The sequence below is a fragment of the Salarias fasciatus genome, chromosome 14, assembly GCF_902148845.1.
Source record: "Salarias fasciatus chromosome 14, fSalaFa1.1, whole genome shotgun sequence".
Classification (NCBI taxonomy): domain Eukaryota; kingdom Metazoa; phylum Chordata; class Actinopteri; order Blenniiformes; family Blenniidae; genus Salarias; species Salarias fasciatus.
The window spans coordinates 36221585-36237713 of NC_043758.1; the positions used below are offsets into that span (position 1 = coordinate 36221585).

Genomic DNA, 16129 nt, shown 5'->3' on the forward strand with positions numbered 1-16129 from the left:
ATGCTCGCCTTCAGAAGGCAGAAAGAACAACATCTTTAAAATGCTGGGACAAAGTGTGACACTTCTCTTCCCCTCACGATCCATACACTCCAGCAAAACAGTAGTTTTTTGTTTTTTTTTTGTCTGTACACTTATCTTGAATGCTACCATAGATTCAGAGCATGCTGCTGCCCTTCACACTAAAGATTACTGCAAAACTGTCACGATACCAGCACACCACACCACGCCAGGAACAGGACTCCAGTCACATCACGGTCGGAGCGGCCGGCAGCTCGCCCGTCCCCGGAGCTGCAGACGCAGGCCGGGAGGCGGACGGCGCCGACTCCCACGCTCCCGTCAGACGCCGCTTCGGTCTGGGGGACGCCTGGCGCCCGCCGTTTGGTTGACCCGCTCCGTCTGAACCCACCGGTGTTCTTTAAATAAGCTTCACACACACGAACACTCAGGCGTCTCGCCCCCGCCCGTCAGGACGGGCGTCGCGCCCGCAGTCCGGGAGGCGCCGCAAGGCTTCCCGCCGACCCAGGTCCGGCTCACAGGCCCCAGTACGGCGCCAGGCTCCTGCGGTCCCTCTCGTAAACGTCCGGGATGACGCCGTAGGGCGTCTGCACCATCTTTACCGAGTTCCTGCCGAACAGCTTCCGCTCGTACTCGATGAGCTGGCGCCAGAAGCCGCCGTTGGGCCTGATGACGGGGCGGCGCGCCTTGACCCAGGCGTGGGCCTCGGCCAGCGACACGCGGTGGTACTTCATGAGGTACGCCAGGCAGAGCGAGGCGGAGCGGCTTACCCCGGCCGCGCAGTGCACCAGCACGGCGCCGCGCTTCCGCCCCACGCTGTGGATCTTATCCGCCACGCTGTCGAAGTACAGCGAGATGGGCGAGTGCGGCATGTCGGCCAGCGGCACCTTGACGTACTCCATGTGGGGCCAGTTGAAGTTGGGCAGCTCGATGGTGGCGTTGACCACGCAGGTGATGCCCTTGGACAGCAGCAGGCTGCGGTTGGACGCCACGTTGCCCCGGCTCAGGAACAGGCTGGGGGTGATCTGCGCGATGCCGCCCAGCAGGCTGCCGCTCTCGGGCAGCAGCCGCGGCACGGCGGCCGGCACCATGGAGCTGCGGTGGTGGTGGTGGTGGTGGTGGAAGAAGCCCTGGCTGCGGGAACCCATGGAGGAAACCTGGCCTTCTCTGCTTCTGTCGGTCGGAAGGGAAACTCCTCAGGAGCTCCTGAAAGACACAAACAGATCCACTTCTTACATAAGGAAACATGCCTCCGTTTGGGTGCAGACACTCCCAGGACGAGTGGCGGCGCTGCTGTGTGCAGACGGCGTTGAAATCGGTCTTTTTTTTAGGGCATCGTGTTGTGACAGTCGCTGCCAGGAAACCGTTCAGAGCTGTGAAACAACCTGCTGCTGATCCGCCCGCCTCACTCCATCTCTCCAGCAGGGCTTCAGGGACCGTCCGGGTTCCTGTGGTCCCCCCCCCACTGTACGTTTCTCAGCGTTCAGGTGGAATGGCCTCGCTGCCTCGTCGCCGCCCTGTGCCGTGCGAGCCAGACGCCCTGCAGGCAGACGCTCGCCTCGTCTCATGTTCATCCATCCACAGCCCACAGCTTACAGATTACACCTCCTGCGGCTAAATGGCCTCTGGATCCAGACGGCAGGATGGAGGGCCGTCACGTGCACAAAACCGAACCCTGCATTCAACACGCCTCATTTAAAAACTCACAGTTTGGATAAGTTCACCATCCTGAGTTTATTTTCAGTCAGAATCACTTATTCATATTGCAAAACACCAACACAAAGGACAAGTGTCGCACAGTGAACAACAGTGACGAAGACCGTGGCGTGACAGAGGTGGTGCACCATGCACACCTGGTGCTCCGGCCTGGACCGGCCGGTTACCACAGGGTGAGTCTTCACCTCAAGCTTCAAATCAAGAAGAAAAACCTTCTAAGGACAGAATTAACCAGTAACGAAGACTTCAGATGTCACAGGAATGACATGTTCATGGTTGAATTTAAACGGCCTGTTTCTGTTTCTTTGTATGTTCGCTTCCTGTGGTGAACAGGAAAGTTGTTCTTCAGCTGAACGCATCTGGGAAGAGTCGCATATTGACATTCAACCACTACCTTTATTTCAATTATCAATAATTGATTCATCTGTGAACTACTTTCTTCGCCCAGTTATTCAACAACATTTCTTTATTGGTTTAGTTTACTGTCAGAAATGTGTCAAAGCCAGTCCTTGGGAAAAGCATTTCTTAAAATTGATGAGCGACACAACGTGAGGCAAAGCTCACATCAACCAACAGCAGACTGATGTTCGTGCTGCTGAACAGGATTCTGCTGCAAAGGATCAGATTTTTCTGACTGACCGTACAGCAGCATCGTGCTGGTGTCTTTAAAGGTGCTGTAGGCAGGATTTTGCTAGTCAATGCTAATTTTTCTGTGTTTTCTTTGGATTAAATGTTAGAGTATCCATTGATAATCCTTTAGGAGTGTAGCATAATTGCACTACCGCGAGGGCGCAGCATTCCATCTGTCTCTGTTCTGAGCTGAAAAGGAATCTCGACAGCTCCAGGTATCTTTGACCAATCAGAAGAGCCCCTGAGGCTCTAACTGTGATTGGTCGAGGGGCGTTCGTCGCACGTTCTTGTGGGAGCGGCTTAACTTGCATGAGGGCGTGATGTCAGAGAAAACAGGACAGGATTGGCTGTGCTGGGTTTCAAATCGCCATCTTAGATGGGTCAAATCGCCATCTTGCTTAGGTTTACCTAAGCAAGATGGCGGAGATGCGGAATCCTGCCTACAGCACCTTTAACTCAGGAGCAGCTGTGTTTGCATGAATGTTGGGATTTAAAGCTCAATTGGAATCAATATGGTTCCTTTAAACACCTCCATTGCAAGAATCTGAATCCACTGAAGGATCAAAATGAAAGAATTTTGATCGAGACGCATGTTTGCGCTCCTTGATGTGTCCTGATCGTGTCGAGGCAGAGACACAAAGTCGCCACTCGATGCTTCACACTGAAAAAAGCAGCAGCTAAGAACAGAAAACATTCCTCCCAAACGTTTCTTTGAGTTTTTTCGCGTTTTTTGAATGTTTCGGCGTGAAAAGAAACGTAACGACCTCGATCAGTTGAGCTGACTTCTGGGTAAAGCTGGACGTGTCACGGTGCAAAGCATTATGGGACTGATCAGCTGACTGAACTGGACAATATTCTTCTAACAGCGAAACCAGCGTGTCACATCCCAGAGGCAGCAGAAGTGTCGCCACCTAGTGGCCACAAAGGGAACAGCTTGATATTGTCCTGTTTTTCAAACCTGCTGGTTTTATTTGAGTGAATAGAAACAAACATGGAGCTGCTCCACCGCACGATGCAACACCCAGACGGTGGAAACTAAAGTTCTCTGAACAAAATGAGCCGCTGGGGGCGTCAGAGGTTGGAACTGAGTGTTGCCGGTTGCCGTTCCCGGGGCACGTTGCCTCTGAGACGGTCTGTCTGCAGCAGATTTCTCCACGCCGTTGCCACCGGCGACCAAACTATAAACACAGCCTGTTGCTACAGAGCGGCCAGGAAACAAAGCCTGAGACCGAGCGTCACCGAAACACACAGTCAGCAACATCACATCCACAAACCAACCAAGTGTTTAGTATCTACTGCAACAAATTCACTTTTAAGAGGAAAATCTGTCAGTATTGGCCAAATAGTACTGCTAATGGAAAGAGCACAACTCTGGGGGAAAATTAACCCGTAAAGAAACATATTTAGATTGAGATTAATGTCCGATTTACATTCAAGAGGTCAGTCTGTTAGTCAGTTAAAGTGTGCTGCAGACTACATTCGCTGGGGGGAGGAGGCTCTATTTTAAATTCAGTTTTCAGGATCTTCTGAAGAGTTGCAGCAGGACGTTGACATGGAAAAGTGATGGTGTTCACCTTTGAGGAAAATTCACAGCTGACTTTTTGCTGAGATCAGAGGTCACTTCATTAGACATGGTTTGGCATTGGTAGGATTTTTAAATCAGACACAAGAAATCATAAAGTTCACATAATAATCCATTTCTTGTCTTCAGTCACAAATTCCGGCGGTTTGCTGTCGGTGTGCACTGCTAAAACTTCAGTTGTCATCATACACACTGACAATTTTAAGTTCAGTAGCCATGCTGTAGTGACCCAATACACCACCCTGTGGTACAAAGTGGTATTGCAAGATGAGATTAATAGGCTACTTAAGGAGCAGTCACATTTATTCACATCACAATAAAAAAACAAAACATTTATTGATGAGTGTTGTAGCTTTTTGTGTAGATCATTAAATGTTAAAGTATGAAGCTGAAACAGTTCCCATATGAGAGCTTTAATAAGAAGACTGATCATGGAATCGGTGAGTGTCCCTCCTGTGTTTTCATCACTCTGCAGAGGAAATATCGGCTCCAGCCCACGTGACGATCAGAACACGGCGGCGGCAGCCACATCAAACAGAGATGAGGAAGACAAAAGAAGCCAATAATCCCCGGCCCTCTCCGAAGTGCTGATGAACCGCAGCGCCGGGCTTTGCTCAGATCTGCTCGATCCACACGGTTATTTATACCCGGGACAGCAGTGGAGCGGAGGAGGGAGAATTATGCACAGGCTGTCGCCACACAAAATCTACTTAATGCTGGAGACGGTGCCGCTCAGCGTCAGTCACGTTTTCCTGGGAGGGTTCGGCGTGTGGAGGGTCAGTGGGGGGTGGGGGTGGGGGGGGGGGGGGGGGGGGTGTCTCACCCCCACAGGTTCACTCTCGGCTTGGGACTGGGAGGATCTGTCAACAGGTGCTCCAGCCGCACAGGTTTTGAACTCAACTCTCACTGGGCAGATTCCCCAGGGGTTCGGTTCCACCGCCGCCAACGAAAACTGGAAACATGACCCCCTGCAGGAAACCCAGAGCTGAATCTGAGCTCCACTCGCGCTGAAATAACAGCAGGAGGAGGCTGAGGCTGCTGCTGCTGCTGCTCTCGGCGACGGCTGTCCGTCAAAAGGCTGACGGATGTCCTGGAGCGGCGGCTCAGACTCCCGATGGAGCCACCAGGATGCTCTTTTCAGGCAGACACAGAATCCAGAGCAGTGGGCTCAGAGTCCCTGCGCGGGGTCCGGAGGCGACGTTTGGAGACACGGCTCGGCTTCCTGCAGCAGCAGCAGCAGCTCAACTCGTCCACAATGTCACACCTCAGCACGAGGCCGGAGACGGCCACATGCCGCGCTGCTGCTGCTGCTGCTGCTGCAACGCCGTGAGCGAGCGTACGTGCACAACATCACTCTCTTCTGTCACCGATGGACCAAAAAAACCCCTGGAAGAAGATTCAAACTCAAAAGAGCCCAAAAATCCACATTCTGATTATCTGATTCTGCAAGATGAACGGACACCGTGAATCTGCTCTTCTGCAATCATAAAGGACATGATGTAGCAGAATTATAACCGTTACAAGAACAACGAAATCAAACTGAAGCCACCAGCAGAAAATCAGCTTCCGAATGGTTAGATTACAGGTATTTATGTGTGTGAAAGTGCAGCTTTTAGTCTGAATTGTTGATAGAAAAACTGAATATTACAGATTTTCTGATAAAACTTACACATTTTTGCCATTTCTGAAACTGAAAGCAATTCCTTATTTTATCTGTAAAACTATGACCCTCTGATCCCGATCATGGTTCAGGGCTCTCAGTGAGTGTTATTATATGATTTATTTTTAAATTGAAAAAAATCTGTATGAAAATTAAATAGTTGTCTTAACAGTAGCAGAATGTTTCCTCTTTATTCATATAATATAACTATAGAAGGAAAAAAAAATCTAAAATGTTCAACATTTCACACTTATTGTTCTCTGGATACTATGAAGACCAAAATACTGAACTGAGGAAATAATGGATCATGACCGCAGTTTGGAGCCTCTGTCATCAATCTGTTTATTCAGCTGTACCGGAATCTAGGTTTTATTCTAATTTTGACATATTTGTCTGACATTTTCAGGTCTAAATATCTAATCTAGAATAATTCTAAACATATTAAGATGTAATTAACGTTTTTATCTCACTACTCCATCTTTATTATGAAAGACTTAATAAAATATATGCAAGAACAGAAACACATAAATTAAAGAACAGAGAAGTGTTTATTCCAGGAGATGCTCGTGACAGGTGTGTGATGCTCGTGACAGGTGCGTGATGCTCGTGACGGGTGTGTGTTGTCCCCCGGTGTTTGAGTGAACGCGTGTTTCTGAGTGACTGAATGACTCCACAAGTTTAATCATGTGCGAGCGAGCCTCTGCGCACGCGCTGCTCGTCCACGTGCGCGTGACGCGGGGTGTGCGTGCGTTAACAAGTTAGGCTGTCGGGTCTGAATGTCAAAAAAGGTAAACGGGAGGAAAGAACCGTGCCAGAACCTCGTGCGTGACGGAGGCGTGGAGCGCGTGTCCTCCTCCTGCCGCGCGCTCCTCTCCCTCAGTTCCCGTCACTCCGATCGGGAGAAACGTGGCTTTAAAGCCCCGCTGTCGGTGGAACGGAGGACAGGAGAGGCGTGAAGCGGCGGAACTCAGTGAACTTACCGCAGATGGAGGTTTTCGGCGCGTGTGGCGTGTCGCGCGCCCGCAGCTCCGCTCAGCTCCGCCCGCTTCTCTCATCCACCTGCGGCCAGCGCGAGCGCGAGCGCGAGGACGGAGGGAGGTGAGCAGTCCGCAGCACGCGGACACATCACAGCAGAGTGAGGAGAAATCCGAGCCATGGCTCCATCCTCCCCGGTGCGGGGGTCCGGGGGTCCGGGGTCCGGGGTACGGGAGTCCGGGAGCGGCGCGAGGCGAGCGGCACGGCTGCCTCCGTATGACGGCAGATCAGTGCCACACACCGGAGGAGGAGCGGGTGGAGGAGGAGGGGGCACCGGTCCAGGCCCTCCATTGGAGGATGCCTCAGATGGGCGGAGCTCTGACGGAAGCTCCACCTCCTCCATCAGTGTGGAGCTCATCCTCACACCCTTTCAAAATAAACGTCCGCTTTGAAACGTGCTCTCTGACGGTGGATTTCTTTGGTGGGGCGCTTCATCGTTCTTCAGCTTATTATTACAAGTGATATTTCCCCTTATACGTTTTTCAAAACAAAATATTATTTGAACAAACGTGGTCAGGAGCTGCTATGAGCAGGAAAAACCAGTAGGGGGCAGTGTAACAGGAAGCAGAACGGCAGGCGAGCCAATCAGAAGCCTGGGCCACTGTAAACACAGGTTGTTCATATATGACATGAAAACACAGTTTTCAGAAATAATGGTCTGAGGTGGCTCGTAGCTTCATGAACACGAGGACAAAAGGCCCGATCAGCCACTCTGAGACATCACTGAGTTCACTCGTCGTCGTCTGGGCGGGGCCGAAGGCGGGCGGAGTTATGGGAACAGCCACACCTCCTCCATGAGATTGGAACACTCCTCACATTTTTTCAAAGTAATCTGCCACTTCGAAATGTTTCCAGCTGAAATACCATTTTTAACCCACGCAGAAACAAAAACACAGATATATCAAACAGAAGACAAAAGATTTGGTAATTTAGCATTTAAGTTGGAACGCAGACTCACCTGGAATCTCTGTGGCTCGGGGAGTGTGAGGGGCGGAGCTTGTTGCATCTGTGCTCTGGACATTTACACTTTTTTTTCTTTTTCTTTGAGTGGCCCTAACACTCCATGAAAAGAGGCATTTGAACCCCTTTTGATTCACTTCCTCATCTCTTAAATAAACCCAGAGATCATCATCATCATCATCATCCTCATCCTCATCCTCATCCTCATCATCCTCATCCTCATCATCATCATCGCTGAAAAACTGCTCTCACAGTGGAGATACCTGCTGGTTTTTTGAGTGTTTCTCTTTCTTTCTGCTCTCGTTCTCCCCTCTGAAACAGTCCTGATGCTCTGAATCAAACTTGTTTAAACTTGTTTTTCTCCACAACTTTCAGCCGGTGGAGAAAAAGCCGGCGCTCGGCATCCAGAGCTGTTCTGCAATGTTGCATGTCTTAATTCTGAGATTTTATCATCTGGAGGATTATGTATCATGACTTTCACTTTCAATATTTCAATATTTAATTTAATAAAGCGCTGTTTTTTTCTGCTTGTGTGGAGAAGTTTCATATCTGCTTCGAGCAGGAATCTGAAAACAGCGTCTGGAGCAGCAGGTCACGCCCTTGTTTCCTTGAAGATCTCTCAAAGTGCCTCCAAGACAAACTTTTAAATTCTCTCTTTCATCTTTGATTTGCCCAAACATCACAGTGGAGCCAAACCCTGTTGGAGACACGCACACACGCACACACGCACACACGCACACACACACACACCCTCTAACACACAGGCAGAAGCCTGCAACATAAAGGCAGTGGACGGTTTCCCGGCTCTGCTCTGGCTCGTGGAAAGTGTTTTATTATGGTTTTCTTTGACAAGTGCGAATCCAAGGCCGCGGGAAGCCGAGGCGCTGAGAGCGCTGCAGCAAGCAGAAGCTATAAAGCATCATTGTCTCCACTGCTGCAACTCAGAAACACACACACAGTGTTCCTTTCACCTCTCAGGGAGGAGTCGGTATAAGTGTGTGTTAGAGCTGTATGTTCATCACCTGCTGCTCCGGCCGAGCGGAGAGCGACTGTTTGATTCAGCTTTCAGAGTGAACCTGGCTTCCTGACGGCAGCTGGTGTTACTGTGTCACACTGAGGTGCCTGCTGAATCTCAGGAACATCATAGGTAAAGTCCGGCGTTAAGATTGTCGAAAAAAAAGCTGCCATTTAATTCAAAACATCCTCCTTTGTTCCGTTACCTTTAGGCTTTAGTGTGGAAACAACCAGTGAGCTCTTCACATGAACAGTATGATTACTGTTGCCGTGACGACGGAGGGACGTGTGTGACTCTTTTAGCATGTAGCAGCTACACACACACACACACACACACACACACACACACACACACACACACACACACACACACACGACTATGATCCATGTTATTCCATGTGAGATAAAGTTATACAAATGTTTAAATTAGTGCTGTCAGTTTTAATCGCATTGATCGCAATTTAATCGCATTGATCGCAATTAATCGTGATTAATTCTTGGAGAACTGTCAACAATTAACTTTTTTGAAGTTGAGATTAATTGCAGTGAAGAATCTAATCCTCATAAATCAGTCCCAATGTCAGGAAAAAACACTATTCTCCTCTAGTTCTTTTCTTTGACCCAATTGGCAAACCTCAATGGATTAATCGCGATTAAAATTGACAGCACTAGTTTAAATGTCTTCTAAAACTTCGAAAGGAAAATGTCCTGCAGTGAAATCTCATCCCAGGGACCCCGGTCAGGGCAGCTGACCTGAGCAGCGAACCCCAGAACCTCTGATCCCACCTGAACCCAGCAGGACTGGTTGACTGTTTCCAGGTGTAGCGGTTGGAGGTGACGCTCCCGGACCACTCTGCTCTAACACAACTTGTTTAGATATTCTTGATCCCAGAGTTGGTTTGGGGGCCGTACCTGGAGGGTGCAGCAGGGGTCGCAGAGGTCGGGTCTGGACTGCGTCGGCTCTGAACCAACCGCAGCTTCTCGCTCTGCTCTCCGGGCTCAGATGGATCCGCTCTCTGACGTCTGGGCGCTGGAATCCAGCAGCAGGCGCTCGATGGGCGGCGCCACATGCCTCAAACCGACGCTGTACGGATCATAAACCAGGGCGTCACCGCAGTCATGCAGGACGCTGCGACGCCCTGTAGACGCACAGGATCCAGGCTTTACGCCTGGCCGTGCACACGAGGAGCAGCTTTATCCGGAGACGTGCGTGATCACGCTGCGGGTCGCGGGCTTCATGAACCCCACAGGGCGAGCTCAGAGATGCAGTAAACAATGTCAGAGCGCCACGGCTCCACGCACGCATTGCCCGTCTAAACGCTGCCTCGGCATGGCGGCTTACAGGAAAACAAATACGCCGCCTGTTCGGTCGGCCCGTTATTTCAAATCTCATTAAGCCGGGGCCGGGAAGAAAACGGCTTGGACCATCTACGCCTCCAACTCCAAGACCTTCAAGACCGCCGCCGCGTCTGCGGGGCTTTCTCTGCAGCGCCCAGTGAATGGATCCGAGCGCAGCGCCATAATTAGACATGCCTCCCAAAGTCAATCCCATTTCAAAGGGCTCCTGGGGGAGATATTACGCTCCCCGCGAACCCGCGGCCCGGCCTCAGTCACTCCTAATTACATTCCAAATTCAATCAAGTGGAAACAAACAGCGGCAGCACCAATAAAGAGAGGAAAGCCAGGAGGACTCGGGGTGACTGTTTCTGCGTCTGAGCAGGAAACAAAGAGACGGACGGCGGTTTCTGACCCGGGCGGCTCGGCGGGACGAGCACAGAGGAGAGATAAGAGCCGGCGTTGATTGAAATTCACCTGATGAATGTTTAAAGAGGAAATGGTGAGACAAACTGTCTGCGGGGCGAAGCGGGCGATGACAGATGTGCTCAGGAGCGGTAACCTTGAATCCCGGTGGCCAAGAAAGAAAGAGACGGGAGGACGGAGGGATAAAGGCAGAGAGGAAAGACAAGAGCTGCGGGCGAAGAATGGGGTCCAGACTGAAATGTCAGATGAGTCAGAGGCATTCTGGGAGGACGCCGCGTGGCGTTTAGTGTGCGTCCACACAGCGTGCAGGCTGGAAACTGACAATAATGCTGCAACAACAAGCACCTGCAGCCCCGCAGCCGAGGAGCTGACACTGATTAACCCGGAGCGCCTGTAACGCCAGATAACCGACGAGCTCCGCGGCGCCCGGGCTGCTCGGCCATTTTGCACCGGAAAATCTCCACCGCGCCCCTCAAATGAGCGCACACTCAACACACTTCTCTGAGAGCCGGCACAGATCTGCCGGTCCAGACGCTGCACCGCGAGCCCGGCCGGCGAGGAAAGCGTCGAGGGGGAAAGGCAGAGGAGCAGGCCTCGCCACATTATCGGGGAGGCTCCCTGATAACCTGACAAATGATTATCTCTGGGAAAGTAAACCAAAGTGATCCCGGCTGTAACTCTAGGAGCGCTATTCCTGTATTTCTGCCCAGCCGGCGCAGAGCAGCGTAAGACGAGCGGAATGGAAAGTGCTTTGTGGTCGGAGCTGCTGGCTGTTGTGCAGGAGGTCTAAATAAAGTTGGTGCTGATCCCGCAGGCGCCCCCCCCCCCCCCGCCCTGCTCCAGCTGTGACGGTGGTAAACAGACACGGGATCTGAGTGTTTGCTGTGGCAACACGAGGGGGCGGGCGAGGTGACGGGGCTCAGCGGGGGGCCTCTGATCAGCCTGCTGCACAGCAAACACACATTTACAGCTGCTGCCGCGGAAGGAAAGGAGGGGGAAAAAACACAAGATCCTGAACGCATCAGGAGCTGCACACACACACACACACACACACACACACACACTGGGTGAGGAGGGGGAGACTTGGTTAGTCACGACTCCTCTGCCCAGCAGATGAGCACGAGCAACAGGGCGAGTGTGTCTCCACAGAGCTGCCCTCTGCCCCCCCTCCTCCCGCCTCCCCCCTCCCCCTCCCCCCTGCGCCTCCCCCCCTCCTCCTTTCAGTCTCCTTCATGCCACAGACCTGGTTGCCAAGGTAACCTCGAGTGTTGACGGCTTCACCTCTGTGTTAATCACTGGCCAGCAATAATGACTGAAGCAGTGTGTGCGTGTGCGTGTGCGTGTGCGTGTGCGTGTGCGTGTGCGTGTGCGTGCAGAGTCTGTCCTTTCTGAACAGGCCTCACAGCGAGGACGCCGGAGACATTTTTTTCTCCCGTTTCTCCCTGAATAGCAGCAAAGTTAAAAATCGATGCGACCCCGGCGGAGGAGAGGCTCTGAACCCGATGGATCGATTTCTCTCTGCACTGTTTGCGTTTTGTTTTTCCATTACCAAAAAACTGGGAGCGTAGTTTTATTTTTTCTCTAATGATAATGAAACATGTCTCATGGAGGAAATGTGCGTCTCACTCCTGCTGCTGCGCGAATCATGAAAGAGACGTAAAAGTGACAGTAAATTAAGACGAAAGCAGCATCCTGCTCGACCTGCTGATTAATAATTACATGGTTGAATCGCTTCAGCATTTTATGTCCCCCTGTTCTTCCACTTCCCCGCAGCAGAGGCGATACACACATCTGAAACCCGCCACACTGCCACTGAAAATGAAGCAGCTTCTGTCCTGTCACCTCCAGCTGCAGGCGTTCTGACATTCAGGGGAAGCGCTGCAGTATTTTTAGAGATCTCACCTACATGTGCACAAAACCCTGGTGCCACATTTCTCCCGAGCTAAAATCAGAACGTCAGCGTCAGGGATCACACCTCAGAGCGGAAACACACGTCCTTCTGTCATCTCTGTTCATCAGATGTGCTCCCTGTGCGTCTGCAGTTCAGACCAGGCCTGGAAACATCTGGCTCCAGCTGTGTGTTTCCAGCTGGTTCTTTATCTTCACTGCTCAAACATTTCATCGTGAGAGATGGAACATCCACAATTCACATTACAGTTTTTCTCGATTGTTAACACACGTTTCTCAATACAATAACGGCTTTGTCAATACTGCACACACAAAACTGAAAACTGCACACACAAAATGCTAAACCTGACACTCCCTTTGCCAGAACACTCTTGCCATCAAATCTCTACATCGTGTTCACAAAATGGAACTCATGTTTTCATTTGCTACACACAGTCGTATGACACACACACCATTCATTGAGCACACACAAGTAAGCTTTTGCTGCACACTACCAAGCATTTACAGCAGACTGTAGTGAAAAACTGAAAACACTGCTGTAAAATGGAACACACCATATGAATGACAGCGACTCTGGAAAATAAGATATTTCTCCTTTCGTAAAAATGACTCAATGTCGCCTATTTTTTCATAGAAAAATTAAAACTTAAAACAGCACACAAATATGCCGCCAAAAATGTTTTATTTTTGGACATAGTTGAGGAACCATCATGATCAAGCATCATCATGCCTTTGGTTCCTGTCAGGCCAGAGGCCTCGTCCACATCACAGGCCATGTTCTCCCTGTGGAGACGTCTCTGGAAGAACCGCCTTGGGTACATGCGTGCGTGCGTGAGTGTGTTGGAATCCAGTCGCGGGCCGGATTGGACGGTTCGGCGGGCCAGATTTGGCCCACGGGCCGCCAGTTGCCAACTCCTGGTATACAGTGTACTGACCTGAATTTGTTGAGTTTTGAACACTTGTGTGTTGTAGGTTGACACCACTGAGATGTTACATGAGAAGTGTGTGTAACAACAGAACATTGTGTGTCGTGTTTTGACAACAAGTTAATGTGCAATTGACTGCAGAGTGTATTGTCGGTTGAAGCTTTGAGCTTTTAGATGAGAAGTGTGTGCAACAACTGAACATTGTGTGTAGTGTTTAGACCACAAGGTGATGTGAGACTGGCGTCAGAGTGTAAAGAAGGAAAGTCAGAGTCTAGCGGAGTCATAAGGGAGTGTGAAGTAGTGACAATTCGAGTCGAACGAATGGTACGTGAAGTTAAGGTTGTGCAATTTGTGCCAAAGTTTAGATTTTTGTGTGTTAACAATCGTGAAAAACTGTAACAACAAGAGCAGAAGGAAAGCTGCTTTGATGACCTTTGATTTTAATGTGATGCTACAGGAAGCTGTGAGTTTAGCACAGTGAAGATTTGCAAAGGTTTTAGTCTTATCATGGATACTAAAGGACATGGTTTGACTTTTGAAAGGTTGATTTTATATGCAGGAGTGTCTGGAGACTCTGGAAGAGGAGGAAATGATTTGAGTGGCTCCTGCAGAAAAATGTAAAAATCAGTTTTCACTTGAACCAATTGTAAAGTGCACTGTGGTTTTGTTAGAGTGAACGAGTGAATGTCAGTATCCAGTGGTTCAATGGCCGTTCAGAACAAAAGCATGGAGCCTTGACGGACACCTCTGGACTCAACAAGGATCTGAAAGCCTCCCATTAGTTAAAATCTACACTTCTGGATCTCCAATGAAGACTTGTCCATGGCTGATTGATCTTAAAGGGAGCAGAAAGGAGCTCGGTTCGATCCCGTCTGAAGCTTCCTCTGCCGCTGACATTATGAGCAAAGAGTCTTTCTGTGTTCCGGTCTTGATTATCTTTAATGGCGTTCGGAGTCTTTCAGAGAAAGCTTTCAGTCTTCTACAGTCTGGTCCTGGAGCTTTGTTGTTATTCTGCAGCGGCTTCACAACTTCCTGCTCAGATACAGCCCTGTCTAAATAATCTTCGTCCAAGCTGCAAGTTAAAAATGGTATTTCTTTAGAGTTCTCATCCGTGTTGTTTCAAAGTGTGTCCGTCGTGTTTTTTGGTCGTTTGCTCTGCGTGTTCTGCAGCCATTCCTCCATGTTTCGTCCTCTTGTCAGCGGCTTCAGTGTTTAATGCAGCTTCTTGTTTTTATCGGCTGAACAATACTGTCTGACAGACTTTTAATCAATCTGTTTGAGGCTGGGCAGGAATGAAAACTCAGTCGTGAGACTCAAACGACCACGAAACCCAGAATCACAGCTGTTTTACATTAAGACTAATTTGCTGTGGAGTGAAATGCTTCATGGAGTCATCCTGTCACAGCTGCTTATATCCTGTGTTTGTTTCAGCGGATCCTGATCAGATGCTGATTCATGGCTGCTGTCTGTGGAGCGGAGTGTGTCAGGCTGTGCTGTGTGTCTCGTGGCGTGGATGGAGGAAGCGGCTCTGGAGGAAGCAGGCGGCGGGGAGTGGGCGGCTGGAGAAACGCTGCATCTACCGACGCCGACATCTGCTCCATCTGCTGCCCCTGCCACGCCGGCGCCACGCCGGGCGCCACCCAGACACGGGGAACAGGTGGGGTCTGACCAGCAGACAGGAACACACACCTGCTGCAAAACACAAAGTCACTGCTCCGCCGTCTCACATCTCGGCTTGCTTTTCATGGTAACTGACACAAAATGCTGCGTCGCAAGAAAAACCCGAGAATATCCGCATTCCATGAGTCATGAAATGATTTGTGTTTCACAATGTTTAATTCAAGTGTATAGTTGGATATTAAAGGGAGAGCTGGCATCAGTCTGTCCATTTCACGACCTGAAAATCCAACACACACCAAAGAACCTGCTTCCCTTCACAGAAACTAAGTTGTTATGATCTGAATATATTAAGTGATTTGTACGATGATCTGAAAGTCTTGACTGCAGCAGATGATGAACACACTGAGGCAGAGGAGCTCTGCAGCCCTGCAGGAGCAGTGGATTCCTTTAAATCCAGAAATTCACTTCGCATTTGTTCATGTGTTCAAACCAATCAAATCCCAAATCCCAGTTTACTCTCTCTGCTGCTCCAAACCTGACGCACTGCAAAATAACCTTCATGTTTACAGTAAAACAAAGAGAGAGGTCGGAGAGTTTTGGGGGTTTCTGGCCTCCTGACCTCAGACCAGACGGGGCTCGTCAGAGTCGGGTTATTGGGTTTTCCTGGAGCTGATGCTCCGTCTTGATGCCGGGAAAGCGGGACGTTATGAAAGCAGGGATTCGACTCTGCAGCTTCTCGCTTGCCTGAGCTCTGATTTGACGCCGCGCACATAAAGAAGCGTCTTCCCTCCACATCCCCCTGAATCCTGCTGCACCGGATCTCAGCTCCGTTATCATGAATCGGCTGCTCTCTGCTCCGACGGGCCCGTCTGAGACCCGCCGAGCAACACGCTCCTCTGAAGACTCCAGAAAACTCACACCGAGAAACAAAACAGGCTTCATGAGGCCGACGTTCAAATCTGCTCTGAGGCTGAAAACCCAGACCGTCACTGAAGTGCGTCACACTTTCCTCTGATAACAATAAAACCACTCTCAACAGAATCACGTCTTTATAACAGTCTGACTGCAACCGTTTGACGAAGCTTCTGTCGTTTCTCTGCTGATGATCCACAAAGTTTCCTTTCCTTAAAAACCACAAACTGATATTTTTATAAAGCCGCTGACGAAAAATCGACTTGAAGTCAAACATGTTTTTGTCCCTGCTGGTGGAGCTAAGCTACAAGTACAAAAGAATATTGATTTGAGAAGCGCTACTATTGTGCTGATTTTTATTTATTTAGAATACTTCGGTTATGACAGAAA

At 50.0% G+C, this 16129-nt stretch overlaps 1 protein-coding gene across 1 annotated transcript; it reads right to left on the bottom strand.

Annotated features, from left to right (window-relative positions):
- dusp14 (dual specificity phosphatase 14) lies at window positions 1–6808 on the bottom strand. The gene is made up of 2 exons (XM_030108618.1): window positions 6584–6808; window positions 1–1221 (listed from the first exon to the last, which is right to left on the bottom strand). The coding sequence occupies exon 2, from the start codon at window positions 1161–1163 to the stop codon at window positions 531–533; it is 633 nt and encodes a 210-aa protein (XP_029964478.1). The 5' UTR covers window positions 1164–1221; window positions 6584–6808; the 3' UTR covers window positions 1–530.
- Window positions 6809–16129: the final 9321 nt, after the last annotated feature.

Coding starts and splice junctions, on each gene's coding strand:
- dusp14 (XM_030108618.1), bottom strand. CDS start 1,163: ATGGGTTCCCGCAGCCAGGGCTTCTTCCACCACCACCACCACCACCAC.